The sequence below is a fragment of the Oncorhynchus clarkii genome, chromosome 9, assembly GCF_045791955.1.
Source record: "Oncorhynchus clarkii lewisi isolate Uvic-CL-2024 chromosome 9, UVic_Ocla_1.0, whole genome shotgun sequence".
NCBI lineage: Eukaryota > Metazoa > Chordata > Actinopteri > Salmoniformes > Salmonidae > Oncorhynchus > Oncorhynchus clarkii.
In genome coordinates, this window is record NC_092155.1 from 6351594 (window position 1) to 6366938 (window position 15345).

Below are 15345 nucleotides of genomic sequence, written 5' to 3' on the forward strand. Positions count from 1 at the left end.
GAGAGAGATGTGGAGAGAGAGAGAGATGTGGAGAGAGAGAGAGAGATGTGGAGAGAGAGAGAGATGTGGAGAGAGAGAGAGAGATGTGGAGAGAGAGAGAGAGATGTGGAGAGAGAGAGAGAGATGTGGAGAGAGAGAGAGAGATGTGGAGAGAGAGAGATGTGGAGAGAGAGAGATGTGGAGAGGGAGAGATGTGGAGAGAGAGAGAGATGTGGAGAGAGAGAGAGAGATGTGGAGAGAGAGGTGTGGAGAGAGAGAGCGAGAGAGAGCGAGAGAGAGAGATGTGGAGAGAGAGAGAGATGTGGAGAGAGAAAGAGATGTGGAGAGAGAGAGAGAGAGATGTGGAGATGAGAGAGAGATGTGGAGATGAGAGAGAGATGTGGAGAGGGAGAGAGATGTGGAGAGGGAGAGAGATGTGGAGAGAAAGAGAGATGTGGAGAGAGAGAGAGAGAGAGGGAGTCAGGAAGAACAAAGGTGAAGGGAGAAAACAGATTAATTTGGCAGCAAGACAAGAACAGAGTCCAGATATCATGTCATTACGATCCTATCAAACACACGTCTTCATGACCACGTGGCCATTAGGGACATCCAGGGAGGACCTGATATTCATACCGCCTGGAATACAGATACCAGCCAAGGAAAAATGACTCAGTCTGTGGTCACATTTGAAAAAGATGAGACATACAATTCAAAAATAAAACTCCTCCACGGGAATGAGACACCTCAGTGACGCTACGAGGCTGACTGGTGTCTCATGAACTACTGAACAACATCTGATGTTGTTCTCTCTCTACCTTGTGGTGTCGTGGAGTCAGTCCAAGTCTTTCCAGCACTGATATCTGTCGTCTCCTGTTTCCCCTCCAGACTCTGGTTCTCAGGGGGGTCCGTCTGCCTCTCCTGCCCTGCTGAGGAGGCCTCCAGGCTGGGTTGGTCTGCCGGGGTATCAGCCTCCCTCTCTTTCTCCTGGAGGTCTGGGACCGAGGCAGCTGGTTGGGCGTCCACCTCTGAGGTCACAGCGACTTGGAGCAATGAGGAGGGAGCGTCAACGGAAGCTGTGTCAGTGGGAGGAGTCATATCTGCCCGAGGCTCCTCCTCTTCCTTGTCTTTGACGCTCACCTTCTTCACCTTCACTGGTTTCCTGGCTGTGATGAGAGAAGATGAAGAAATACAGCTGCAACATTATAACTCAAATCCTGTGTGTCTCCGAGTGTGAGTGTCTCTGTGTGTGAGTGTGTGTCTCCGAGTGTGTGTGTGTCTCTGAGTGTGTGTGTGTGTGTGTGTGTCCCTCTCTCTTACCAGAGGTCTGTCGGGCCCTCTTCCTCCCCCTGGCTCCTCTCCTTGTGGTAACAGCCTCCTCCTCCTCCTCCTCTCCCACTTCATCCACGGTCACAAAGTCCATTCTCCTGATTTCCTCCATGCCCCTGCCGTCATCCTCTGCACCAGGAGACCCTGTAGCATCAGCTAGAGGAGAGAAATGGTTTAGAGGACGAGAGGACTCCCCCCCTTCTGTCCCGATACACCCACCCTTTCGTCCCGATACCCCCCCTTTCTGTACCGATACACCCCCCCCCCTCCGCTGTCCCCATACCCCCCTTCTGTCCCCATACACCCCACCCCCCCTTCTGTCCCGATACACCCCCCCTTCTGTCCCCACACACACCCCCCCCCCCCGCTGTCCCCATACCCCCCTCCCCTTCTGTCCCGACACACCCCCCTTTCTGTCCCGATAACCCCCCCATCTGTCCCGATACAACCCCCCCCCTTCTGTCCCGATACCCCCCCCTTTCTGTCCCGGTACCCCCCCTTTCTGTCCCCACCCCCCCCCCTACTGTCCCCATACCCCCCTTCTGTCCCCATACACCCCCCCCCCCCCTTCTGTCCCGATACCCCCCCTTTCTGTCCCGATACCCCCCCTTTCTGTCCCGATACACCCCCCCTTCTGTCCCCATACCCCCCTTCTGTCCCGATCCACCCCCGGCGCCCTTCTGTCCCGATACACCCCCCCTTTCTGTCCTGATACACACCCCCTTCTGTCCCGATACACACACAGCCCATTCTGTCCCGATACCCCCCCTTTCTGTCCCGATACATCCCCCTCTGTCCCCACACATCCCCCCTGCTGTCCCCATACCCTCCTTCTGCCCCCCCCCCCCCCCCGCTGTCCCCATACCCCCCTTCTGTCCCCATACACCCCCCCCCCTTCTGTCCCGCTACACCCCCCCCTTCTGTCACGATACACCCCCCCTTCTGTCCCCACACACCCCCCCCCGCTGTCCCCATACCCCCCTCCCCTTCTGTCAAGACCCCCCCCCCCTTCTGTCCCGATAACCCCCCATCTGTCCTGATACAACCCCCTCCCTTCTGTCCCGATACCCCCCCCTTTCTGTCCCGATACACTCCCCCTTCTGTCCCCACACTCACCCTGCTGTCCCCATACCCCCCTTCTGTCCCCATACACCCCCCCCCCCTTCTGTCCCGATACCCCCCCTTTCTGTCCCGATACACTCCCCCTTCTGTCCCCACACTCGCCCTTCTGTCCCCACACCCCCCCCCTGCTGTCCCCATACCCCCCTTCTGTCCCCATACACCCCCCCCCCCTTCTGTCCCGATACCCCCCCTTTCTGTACTGATACCCCCCCTTTCTGTACCGATACACCCCCCCTTCTGTCCCCATACCCCCCTTCTGTCCCCATAACCCCCTTCTGTCTCCATACACCCATTCTGTCCCCATACACCCCCCCTTCTGTCCCGATACACCCCCCCCCCCTCCCCTTCTGTCCCGATACAACCCCCCCCTTCTGTCCCGATACATCCCCCTCTGTCCCCACACATCCCCCCCTGCTGTCCCCATACCCCCCTTCTGTCCCCATACACCCCCCTTCTGTCCCGATACCCCCCCTTTCTGTCCCGATACACCCCCCCTTCTGTCCCCATACCCCCCTTCTGTCCCGATCCACCCCCGGCGCCCTTCTGTCCCGATACACACCCCCTTCTGTCCCGATACACACACATCCCATTCTGTCCCGATACCCCCCCTTTCTGTCCCGATACATCCCCCTCTGTCCCCACACTCACCCTGCTGTCCCCATACCCCCCTTCTGTCCCCATACACCCCCCCCCCCTTCTGTCCCGATACCCCCCCTTTCTGTCCCGATACACTCCCCCTTCTGTCCCCACACTCACCCTTCTGTCCCCACACCCCCCCCTGCTGTCCCCATACCCCCCTTCTGTCCCCATACCCCCCTTCTGTCCCCATACACCCCTTCTGTCCCCATACACCCCCCCCTTCTGTCCCGATACCCCCCCTTTCTGTACCGATACACCCCCCCTTCTGTCCCCATACCCCCCTTCTGTCCCCATACACCCCCCCTTCTGTCCCCATACACCCCCCCTTCTGTCCCCATACCCCCCTTCTGTCCCCATACACCCCCCCTTCTGTCCCCACACCCCCCCCGCTGTCCCCATACCCCCCTCCCCTTCTGTCAAGACCCCCCCCCCTTCTGTCCCGATAACCCCCCCATATGTCCCGATACAACCCCCCCCCTTCTGTCCCGATACCCACCCTTTCTGTCCCGATACACTCCCCCTTCTGTCCCCACACTCACCCCTGCTGTCCCCATACCCCCCTTCTGTCCCCATACACCCCCCCCCCCTTCTGTCCCGATACCCCCCCTTTCTGTATCGATACACCCCCCCCTTCTGTCCCCATACCCCCTTTCTGTCCCCATACACCCCCCCTTCTGTCCCGATACACCCCCCCTTCTGTCCCGATACACCCCCCCTTCTGTCCCGATACACACACACCCCTTTCTGTCCCCACACATCCCCCCTGCTGTCCCCATACCCCCCTTCTGTCCCCCCCCCCCCCCGCTGTCCCCATACCCCCCTTCTGTCCCCATACACCCCCCCTTCTGTCCCGATAACCCCCCCATCTGTCCCGATACAACCCCCCCATCTGTCCCGATACAAACCCCCTTTCTGTCCCGATACCCCCTCTTTCTGTCCCGATACACTCCCCCTTCTGTCCCCACACTCACCCTTCTGTCCCCACACCCCCCCCTGCTGTCCCCATACCCCCCTTCTGTCCCCATACACCCCCCCCCCTTCTGTCCCGATACCCCCCCCTTTCTGTACCGACACACCCCCCCCTTCTGTCCCCATACACCCCCCTTCTGTCCCGATACACCCCCCCTTCTGTCCCCATACCCCCCTTCTGTCCCCATACACCCCCCCTTCTGTCCCCACACCCCCCCCTGCTGTCCCCATACCCCCCTTCTGTCCCCATACACCCCCCCCCCTTCTGTCCCCATACAACCCCCCCTTTCTGTACCGATACACCCCCCCCTTCTGTCCCCATACCCCCCTTCTGTCCCGATCCACCCCGGCGCCCTTCTGTCCCGATACACCCCCCCTTTCTGTCCTGATACACACCCCCTTCTGTCCCGATACACACACAGCCCATTCTGTCCCGATACCCCCCCTTTCTGTCCCGATACATCCCCCTCTGTCCCCACACATCCCCCCTGCTGTCCCCATACCCCCCTTCTGCCCCCCCCCCCCCCCCGCTGTCCCCATACCCCCCTTCTGTCCCCATACACCCCCCCCCCCTTCTGTCCCGCTACACCCCCCCCTTCTGTCACGATACACCCCCCCTTCTGTCCCCACACACCCCCCCCGCTGTCCCCATACCCCCCTCCCCTTCTGTCAAGACCCCCCCCCCCTTCTGTCCCGATAACCCCCCCATCTGTCCTGATACAACCCCCTCCCTTCTGTCCCGATACCCCCCCTTTCTGTCCCGATACACTCCCCCTTCTGTCCCCACACTCACCCTGCTGTCCCCATACCCCCCTTCTGTCCCGATACACCCCCCCCCTCCCCTTCTGTCCCGATACAACCCCCCCCTTCTGTCCCGATACATCCCCCTCTGTCCCCACACATCCCCCCTGCTGTCCCCATACACCCCCCTTCTGTCCCGATACCCCCCCTTTCTGTCCCGATACACCCCCCCTTCTGTCCCCATACCCCCCTTCTGTCCCGATCCACCCCCGGCGCCCTTCTGTCCCGATACACACCCCCTTCTGTCCCGATACACACACATCCCATTCTGTCCCGATACCCCCCCTTTCTGTCCCGATACATCCCCCTCTGTCCCCACACTCACCCTGCTGTCCCCATACCCCCCTTCTGTCCCCATACACCCCCCCCCCCCTTCTGTCCCGATACCCCCCCTTTCTGTCCCGATACACTCCCCCTTCTGTCCCCACACTCCCCCTTCTGTCCCCACACCCCCCTTCTGTCCCCACACCCCCCTTCTGTCCCCATACACCCCCCCCTTCTGTCCCGATACCCCCCCTTTCTGTACCGATACACCCCCCCTTCTGTCCCCATACCCCCCTTCTGTCCCCATACACCCCCCCTTCTGTCCCGATACACCCCCCCTTCTGTCCCCATACCCCCCTTCTGTCCCCATACACCCCCCCTTCTGTCCCCACACCCCCCCCCGCTGTCCCCATACCCCCTCCCCTTCTGTCAAGACCCCCCCCCCTTCTGTCCCGATAACCCCCCCATGTGTCCCGATACAACCCCCCCCCCTTCTGTCCCGATACCCACCCTTTCTGTCCCGATACACTCCCCCTTCTGTCCCCACACTCACCCTTCTGTCCCCACACCCCCCCCTGCTGTCCCCATACCCCCCTTCTGTCCCCATACACCCCCCCCCCCCTTCTGTCCCGATACCCCCCCTTTCTGTATCGATACACCCCCCCCTTCTGTCCCCATACCCCCCTTCTGTCCCCATACACCCCCCCTTCTGTCCCGATACACCCCCCCTTCTGTCCCGATACACCCCCCCCTTCTGTCCCGATACACCCCCGGCGCCCTTCTGTCCCGATACACCCCCCCTTTCTGTCCCCACACTCCCCCTTCTGTCCCCACCCCCCCCTGCTGTCCCCATACCCCCCTTCTGTCCCCATACACCCCCCCCCCTTCTGTCCCGATACCCCCCCTTTCTGTCCCGATACCCCCCCTTTCTGTACCGATACACCCCCCTTTCTGTCCCCATAATCCCCTTCTGTCTCCATACCCCCATTCTGTCCCCATACACCCCCCCTTCTGTCCCCATACACCTCCCCTTCTGTCCCGATACAACCCCCCCTTCTGTCCCGATACATCCCCCTCTGTCCCCACACATCCCCCCTTCTGTCCCCATACACCCCCCCTTGTGTCCCGATACCCCCCCTTTCTGTCCCGATACACCCCCCTTCTGTCCCCATACCCCCCTCCTGTCCCGATCCACCCCCGGCGCCCTTCTGTCCCGATACACCCCCCCTTTCTGTCCTGATACACACCCCCTTCTGTCCCGATACACACACACCCCTTTCTGTCCCGATACATCCCCCTCTGTCCCCACACATCCCCCCTGCTGTCCCCATACCCCCCTTCTGTCCCCCCCCCCCCCCCCGCTGTCCCCATACCCCCCTTCTGTCCCCATACACCCCCCCTTCTGTCCCGATAACCCCCCCATCTGTCCCGATACAACCCCCCCATCTGTCCCGATACAACCCCCCCCTTCTGTCCCGATACCCCCTCTTTCTGTCCCGATACACTCCCCCTTCTGTCCCCACACTCACCCTTCTGTCCCCACACCCCCCCCTGCTGTCCCCATACCCCCCTTCTGTCCCCATACACCCCCCCCCCCCCTTCTGTCCCGATACCCCCCCTTTCTGTACCGATACACCCCCCCTTCTGTCCCCATACACCCCCCCTTCTGTCCCGATACACCCCCCCTTCTGTCCCCATACCCCCCTTCTGTCCCCATACACCCCCCCCTTCTGTCCCCATACACCCCCCCCCTTTCTGTACCGATACACCCCCCCCCTTCTGTCCCCATACCCCCCTTCTGTCCCCATACACCCCCCCTTCTGTCCCGATACACCCCCCCCCTTCTGTCCCGATACACCCCCCCTTCTGTCCCGATCCACCCCCGGCGCCCTTCTGTCCCGATACACCCCCCCTTTCTGTCCCCATATCCCCCCCTTCTGTCCCCATACACCCCCCCCTTCTGTCGAGATACACCACCCCCTCCCACCCCTTCCGTCCTGACCCCCCCCCTCTCTTCTACTCTGACAGACCTGTGTGGTCAGCTTGCTGGTTCTGCGCTGGTTCAGGACTCTTGTTCTGCTCTTCCTCCATCTCATCATCCTCCCCATCACCTCCAGCCTCATCCAGGGTTACCAGAGTCTGATAGGAGAGAGGTCAAAGGATGTGTGACTGAGAAAGGGAGGAGAGAGACGACAGAGAGAGAGGAGAGAGAGACAACAGAGAGAGAGACAACAGAGAGAGAAGAGAGACGACAGAGAGAGACAACAGAGAGAGGAGAGAGAGACAACAGAGAGAGGAGAGAGAGACGAGAGGAGAGAGAGACGAGAGAGAGAGGAGAGAGAGAGGAGAGAGAGACGACAGAGAGAGGAGAGAGAGACAACAGAGAGAGAGACAACAGAGAGAGAAGAGAGACGACAGAGAGAGAAGAGGGACGACAGAGAGAAGAGAGACGACAGAGAGAGAAGAGAGATGGTAGAGAGAGAAGAGAGACAACAGAGAGGAGAGAAGACAGAGAGAGGAGAGAGACGACAGAGAGGAGAGAAGAGAGACGACATAGAGAGGAGAGAGACAACAGAGAGGAGAGAAGAGAGACGACAGAGAGGAGAGAGACGACAGAGAGGAGAGAGACGACAGAGAGAGGAGAGAGACGACAGAGAGGAGAGAAGAGAGACGACAGAGGAGAGAAGAGAGACGACAGAGAGAGGAGAGAGACGACAGAGAGAGGAGAGAGACGACCGAGAGAGAAGAGAGACGACAGAGAGGAGAGAAGAGAGAGACGACAGAGAGAGAAGAGAGAGACGACAGAGAGAGGAGATAGAGATTACAGAGAGAGAATAGAGACGACAGAGAGAAGAGAGACGACAGAGAGAACAGAGACGACAGAGAGAGAAGAGAGACGACAGAGAGAGGAGAGAGAGACAACAGAGAGAGAAGAGAGACGACAGAGAGAGGGGAGAGACGACAGAGAGGGGAGAGACGACAGAGAGAGAAGAGAGACGACAGAGAGAGAAGAGAGACGACAGAGAGAAGAGAGACAACAGAGAGAGAAGAGAGACGACAGAGAGGAGAGAAGAGAGAGACGGCAGAGAGAGGAGAGAGACGACAGAGAGAGGAGAGAGCGGAGAAAGCAAGCAGCAGAAATTTCCTGACCTCTGGGTTGAAGGTGTCTCCTGATTCGTCCTCCTGGCTGAAGGGGTGTGGCTCCAGGCAAGGCCCCTCTGCTCCTTCATCCTCTCCGATCTCATCCAAAGTCACCAAGCCCTCAGTATCCACTCCGACCCTCTCCTCCTCCCTCGTCCGTTCCTTCTCTCTACTCCTCCTCCGCCCTTTCTCTCTCTCCTTCCCTCTGTCCTTCTCTCGCTGCTTCTCCTTCACCAGTTGTTGTTTCTTAATAAGTTCTTCCTCTTCGGCGGCGTCATCTGGGTAATCCTCCTCCTCGCTCACCTCATCCAAGGTGACAAGGTTACTCTTTTTCGGGGTACCCCCCCCGGACTCTCCTGTTGGGGTCTTGGTCACCTCTTGAGTTTTGGATACCTTCTTAATCTCCTTTTTCCCCTTCTTTTGGGGTGTCTTCTTACCCCCCTTTAGAGGCTTGGAGCCCCCCTGACATTTAGAGTCGGTCGTATGGTTGTCCAGAACTTGGGTCGTTTCCGTCTGATCGTCGACTGAATCTAGTATCTGGAACCCCTCCATCTCTCTGGGTAGAGAATCTCTTCGGCCTCCTTGGCCTGCGAGAGAGGAGTCGGCCATGTTGTCTTCAGTGTCTTCTAGAGAGTCGAGGATCTGGAATGCAGATTCTTCTTCTTCGTCGTTGGTGATCTCTTCGTGTTCCTCTAGTGTAGCTTGAGGCACCTGGGAACCTGTAGATTCGGAGGCTGCAGGCGCCTGGTAACCCAGAGATAGAGATCCAGACTGTTCTTGAGTGTCTTGACTGGCCTCTTCTCCGTCTCTAGGTGTGTCATCGTCCACAGCTTCGTCGAGTATCTGGAAATCACCATCATCATCAGGTACTTTATCAATAAGTGATTGGGGCACCTGGTGACCCGACACCGTCTCCACCTCTTGTAGTTGCAGGGCCTTCTGAAGGTTTCGCTCCTTGGCTGAGGCAGAAGGATGGGTCAGACCAAGCTCCAGGGGACAGGCTCCATTCTGAGCCTCGGTACCCAGAATCGAGGAACCTTTTTCAGCCTGGGTCGTCTCCTTGCTCCCCTCTAGCTCTGGAGGTTTTTCAGCGGTCGTCTCCATATCGCTTTCTGAGACAGCACTTTCTTCCTTGTTGTCGGTCACTGCAGTGTCCAACACTGACATCTTGTGGTGGGATGACGGTACTACATCCTCTGTGTCACATCCCTTAGTGACCACTACGACTTCCTCTTCCGACTGAGACCGAGTCTCCAAGGGAACAGGCTCCGCCTCCGTATCGGCTATGCTGGTGTTTTCGTCGGCAGCTTCCTGGGTTTCTGCGGCTTCGGTTGCTACAACAACAGCTGCTGATGACCTGGTCTTGCGTCCAGAGGTGGCAGGTGGTTGAGATTTAGCTGACGCCTTTTTTGCTGCGGCTTTTCGTGGAGTCTTCTGAGCAGGGGGGGTAGAGGAGGAGGACGTGGGTGTCTCCTTGTGCTCCAGGCTAGATTTCGGAGATGGGGTATCTGGGGTACCCCTCTTTCGTTTGGACGATCGTTTTGACCTTTCCGAGGCCTTATCTTGTGTCTTGTGTGACGAAGATGAGGATGACTGCGGTGGGTTGGTGTTCTCAGCCTCATCCCCTTCCACCTCGTCCACAGTAACAAACTGGTCCATGTTGAACTGGTCCAGATAGAAGGAGTTGGCTTCACCGGGAATGACGTCAGACGTAAACTCATCTCCCACGTAGCAACTAGCTTGAGGTAAAGAGAGAGAGAAGGATGAATCAAAATAATTAATTAATCAAAATCAAATCAAATCTTCCACAAGTTCAACAGAAGTGCAGTAGTTTGAAATGAGATGTAGTTTGAAATCAGATGTAGTTTGAAATCAGTTCTGTAGTTTGAAATCAGATGTATGAGAGTTTGCTACAACAGACTGTAGCGGTTATAGATTCTGTACAGAATGTGGTATTTTAAAGAAATGTTGGCGTTTGGAAAGCATTGTCGGCTCACCGTGTCTTTAGACCTGCTCCTAGAGGAGAGGGTCGTTTTACTGCTGCTACCGAGGCTCTGTGGAACCAACAGAAACATTTACCAGGATCATTTCTCGCTCAGAAATAGAATCAAATCATAAAAAGATAGAATTGTCATTCAGCATCACGTCTTGCTTTTCTTCTTCTCCTACCTTGCTCCTTTCGTCTTCCTCTTCTTTCCTCCCCTTCTTCCCCTTCTTCTTGGCGGGGCTGCCGTCGGGTCTGCTCTCCTTTCTGGGGAGAGGCGCCGGCCTCTCCCTCCGGAAGCCTTGGTCTTCCCCTGGATGAATTAATTTTATTAGACATTCAAATACATAATGAGTTGCCTCAGTCATTAGAGTACAATACATACATTCAAATATTAGCAGAAGCTAACGTAACAGTATTGCTTCCATCCCTCTCCTCGGCCCTACATGGGGTCCCTCGAAGCAGCCACCCTGGACGCATCGTTTCCCATCGCTCCCCAAAAGCCGCAGCCCTTGCAGAGGGGAAGAACTACTCCAAGTCTCAGAGCGAATGACGTCACCGACTGAAACACTATTAGCGCGCACCACCGCTAACTAGCTAGCCATTTCACACCGGTTACACTAAGGTGCAATGAATCAGACTGTCAGTGATTCAAATCTGTCAAGGTTTAAATGACATCTGTCCCTTAAATTCACATTATTATTATTATGATACGTACATTCTTGTGGTCTGGTTGGCCAGATCCTGAAGGTGTCTTCTTCGTGTCGGTGGTCTTCTTGTGGTCTGGTTGACCAGATCCTGAAGGTGTCTTCTTCGTGTCGGTGGTCTTCTTGTGGTCTGGTTGGCCAGATCCTGAAGGTGTCTTCTTCGTGTCGGTGGTCTTTTTGTCCGGCTGTGACTTCTTCTCTGGTCGTGGCTCCTCTTTCTTTGTCGTCTCTTTCTCCCCAGTCTTCTCTTCTGACTCAGCCGGGGTCTTTCTCTCCGCCGTCTCCCCAGCTGCAGGGCTCTCCTGGTTGGGTAGAGGCTTGGCCTGGATCCCCTCTCCCTGGTTGTGTTCCTGTTTAGCCTGTTCCTCCGCCAGTCTCCCCATACGGTGTTGGTGCACCGCTGCCTCCAGGGCCTTGAGGATCTCCTCGGTGACCGGAGGAAAGTCCTGAGGTTTGTCTTCAACATTTAACTCTACCGGGACGGGAGCCGGTGTTTGTGCCGGTTCCAAGGCAGCAACGGTGTCAGAGTCGACGGGATGGGCCACGTTATCAGCTCCCTCCACAGCGGAGATCAGACGAGGTTCTGTTGTGGCCACAGTCGTCACGGTTTCACTAGCCAACGCAATGACATCACTGCCCTGTTGTGGGACCGCAGCTAGGACCTGTTTGGGTCCTGCTGCAATCTCATTGGTCGAGGCAACGCCGTCGGTGCTCTGGGTTTCCATGGCGACCTCTTCCTCGGGAGCGGACACGGCAACCGTAGGTAACGAGGCGGAAACGACGATGTCGACGGTCGCAGTGTCTTCCTTGTTTCCTTTTGCCTCCTCCTCAGTTTTCATCCCTCCATCCTCTTTGGGAGGATGAGCGTTCTTCTTCTTCCCATCTTTCGTCGAGGAAATCCAACCCTCTTTCTCTCCAGACTCCGCAAACGTTGCCTTTCCGTCGGAATTAATCACCACGACGTCACTTCCTGGTTGCTTGGCCTCCGCAACGATGACGTTGTCACCCGGTTGCTTGGTCGCCACAGCAACAGGCTGAGAGGATGAGACCGTAGCATTGGTGCTCTTAGTAGTGGGAGTAACAGGTTTAACTGGGGTTGTGACATCTTTAGCTACAGGCTTCTTGCCTTTGATTGGTTTCTTCTTGGCTTTGGTGCTGAAATAACAAACACGTAGATTATAAAATAAGTGATGTTTACATGCCCAGTCAGAAAGGTTTCCAGAGGAACACATGGGACAGGAGTTGTTCCCTGACGAGGAAAAACAGTGGACACTAATTGTATCCTATGTCGTTAGAAAACAGGACGTTAATACAATGATTGGATTGGATAAAATCTAGGAGGTTAATGAAAGGTTGAGTTAAGATATTTACCTGACAACAGATGTCTTCTGGGCTGGGGGCTGCGGTGCCTGTTGATCCTTGACCAGCAAGTTGAACTTCAGAGGGTTGTTCTGAACTACACTGGGGGACTTCTGGAAATGAAGACACACGGTCTTTGCCACCGACGACGATTCCATCTCAAAATAGATCTGAGACAGAGAGAGAAACATATATATTAAACAAACCAATTCATCTGATTTGTTATCTGTGTCGTCTCCTGACGAATCAGAAAATTTAAAAAATGCAGTCGGAGGTTCCAGGGTCCTAATTGGTTAAACGGAGCCTTCAGAAAGCATTCGGACCCCTAGACTTAATAACACATTTTGTTTTGTTACAGACTTATTATAAAAATTATTGTTTTTTTTCCCCAACATCAATCTACAAATGATACCCCATAATGACATCACAATACCCCATAATGACATCACAATACCCCACAATGACATCACAATACCCCATAATGACATCACAATACCTCATAATGACATCACAATACCCCATAATGACATCACAATACCCCACAATGACATCACAATACCCCATAATGACATCACAATACCCCATAATGACATCACAATACCCCATAATGACATCACAATACCCCATAATGACATCACAATACCCCATAATGACATCACAATACCCCATAATGACATCACAATACCCCATAATGACATCACAATACCCCATAATGACAAAGCAAAAAACAGGATTCTTTTGAAGTTGTTGCTAATTTACAATTTACAATATCACATTTACATAAGAATTCAGATCCTTTACTCAGTACTTTGTTGAAGCACCTTTGGCAGCAATTACATCCTAGAGTCTTCTTGGGTATGATGCTACAAGCTTGGCACACCTGTGTTTGGGGAGTTTCTCCATTTCTTCTCTGCAGATCCTCTCAAACTCTGTCAGGTTGGATGGGGAGCGTCGCTACACAGCCATTTTCAGGTCTCTCCAGAGATGTTTGATCAGGTTCAAGTCGGGGCTCTGGCTGGTCCACTCAAGGACATTCAGAGACTTGTCCCGAAGCCACCCCTGTCTTGTCTGGTTGTGTGCTTAGGGTTATTCATCAAGGATCTCTCGGTATTTTGCTCCGTTCATCTTTGCCTCGATCCTGACTAGTCTCCCAGTCCCTGCCACTGAAAAACATCCCCACAGCATGATGCTGCCAGCACCATGTTTCACCGTAGGGATGGTGCCAGGTTTCCTCCAGACGTTACTCTTGGCATTAAGGACAAAGAGTTTAATATTGGTTTCATCAGACCAGAGAATCTTGTTTCTCATGGTCTGAGAGTTTTTAGGTGCCTTTTGGCAAACTCCAAGTGGGCTGCCATGTGCCTTTTACTGAGTGGCTTCCGTCTGGCCACTCTACCATAAAGGCCTCATTGGTGGAGTGCTGCAGAGATGGGAGAACCTTCCAGAAGGACAACCATCTCCACAGAGGAACTCTAGAGCTCTGTCAGAGTGACCATCAGGTTCTTGGTCACCTCCCGATTGCTCAGTTTGACCGGGCGACCAGCTCAAGGAAGAGTCTTGGTGGTTCCAACCTTCTTCCATTTAAGAATCTTGTGGACCTTCAATGCTGCAGAAAGTGCCCTACGTTTAACCAGGGTCTATGGAGCTAGTGCCCTACGTTTAACCAGGGTCTATGGAGCTAGTGCCCTACGTTTAACCAGGGTCTATGGAGCTAGTGCCCTACGTTTAACCAGGGTCTATGGAGCTAGTGCCCTACGTTTAACCAGGGTCTATGGAGCTAGTGCCCTACGTTTAACCAGGGTCTATGGAGCTAGTGTTCCCCAGATCTGTGCTTCGACACAATCATATCTCTGAGCTCTACAGACAATTCCTTCGACCTCATTACTTGGTTTTTGCTCTGACTTTCACTGTCAACTGTGGGACCTTATATAGATTGGTGTGTGCCTGTCCAAATCATGTCCAATCAATTTACCACAGGTGGACTATAATGGGGCGGCAGGGTAGCCTAGTGGTTAGAACGTTGGGCTAGTAACCGAAAGGTTGCAAGTTTGAATCCCTGAGCTGACAAGGTACAAATCTGTCGTTCTGTCCCTGAACAAGCTTTCTATTCTTCTACGTGTATTTGTGCAATAAAGCTGTTTAGCGCATATTCCAATCCAGCGTCAAACTGGAGTCCGGGCCGATGCGCTGACCACGGTCTGGAATCCACTTGGACTGCAGATTGCATCCTTTGAGTGGGAGTCAGTCGGACTGTGGGACTCAACACTTCATCCATTCTCTCTGTGACAGTAGATTCGTTCCCATATTATCACTTGCCTGCTGCTGAGGAATGTCTCTGATGGTATAGACCCGTTTCGCTCAGCGGTTGTTGTCGTCAGTGGTTGTTATCGTCAGTGGTTGTTGTCGTCAGCGGTTGTTGTCGTCAGCGGTTGTTGTCGTCAGCGGTTGTTGTCGTCAGCGGTTGTTGTCGTCAGCGGTTGTTGTCGTCAGCGGTTGTTGTCGTCAGCGGTTGTTGTCGTCAGCGGTTGTTGTCGTCAGCGGTTGTTGTCGTCGGCGGTTGTTGTCGTCGGCGGTTGTTGTCGTCGGTGGTTGTTGTCGTCAGTGGTTGTTGTCGTCAGCGGTTGTTGTCGTCAGCGGTTGTGTAGTTTCACACTGCGCTGCCTACTTGGCAATAATAACCGGCTTGTTGTCAAGGAAAATGTATTGTTGTTGTTGTGGTATTCTGTGTTGTGTTAAATTACACAATGTGATTGAACTAAAACATGCTAATCTATTTCAAGCTGTGGAGGTTAAACCCACATCTTTGCATTGGTAAACTTATTTCTTAAATCCCCACTGATGAGTATCAGAGTAGGGCGATATGGCTAAAATATATCACGGTATCTAAAGAAAAGAGGAAGGTATTTGACGTGTATCGTACCATCTACGGCTGACCCTGTAAAACAACACATTTCACTGCACCCATCAGCGACGTACGTGACAAAACGCTCGGTTCATTTTCGTATCTTCACCTCTGGATATCACCGTGGATGTGTTCGGCTTTTGTCCGTCGTT

At 54.8% G+C, this 15345-nt stretch overlaps 1 protein-coding gene across 1 annotated transcript in view; it reads right to left on the bottom strand.

Moving 5' to 3' along the window:
* LOC139415797 (zinc finger protein 638-like) overlaps positions 1 to 15345 on the bottom strand; it is a 49739-nt gene that overhangs the window by 3782 nt on the left and 30612 nt on the right. Inside the window, 8 exon segments of the mRNA XM_071163890.1 lie at positions 795 to 1142; positions 1297 to 1461; positions 7131 to 7239; positions 8251 to 9976; positions 10239 to 10295; positions 10411 to 10538; positions 10944 to 12087; positions 12304 to 12461. Of these exon segments, the coding sequence (XP_071019991.1) occupies positions 795 to 1142; positions 1297 to 1461; positions 7131 to 7239; positions 8251 to 9976; positions 10239 to 10295; positions 10411 to 10538; positions 10944 to 12087; positions 12304 to 12461 (3835 nt within the window).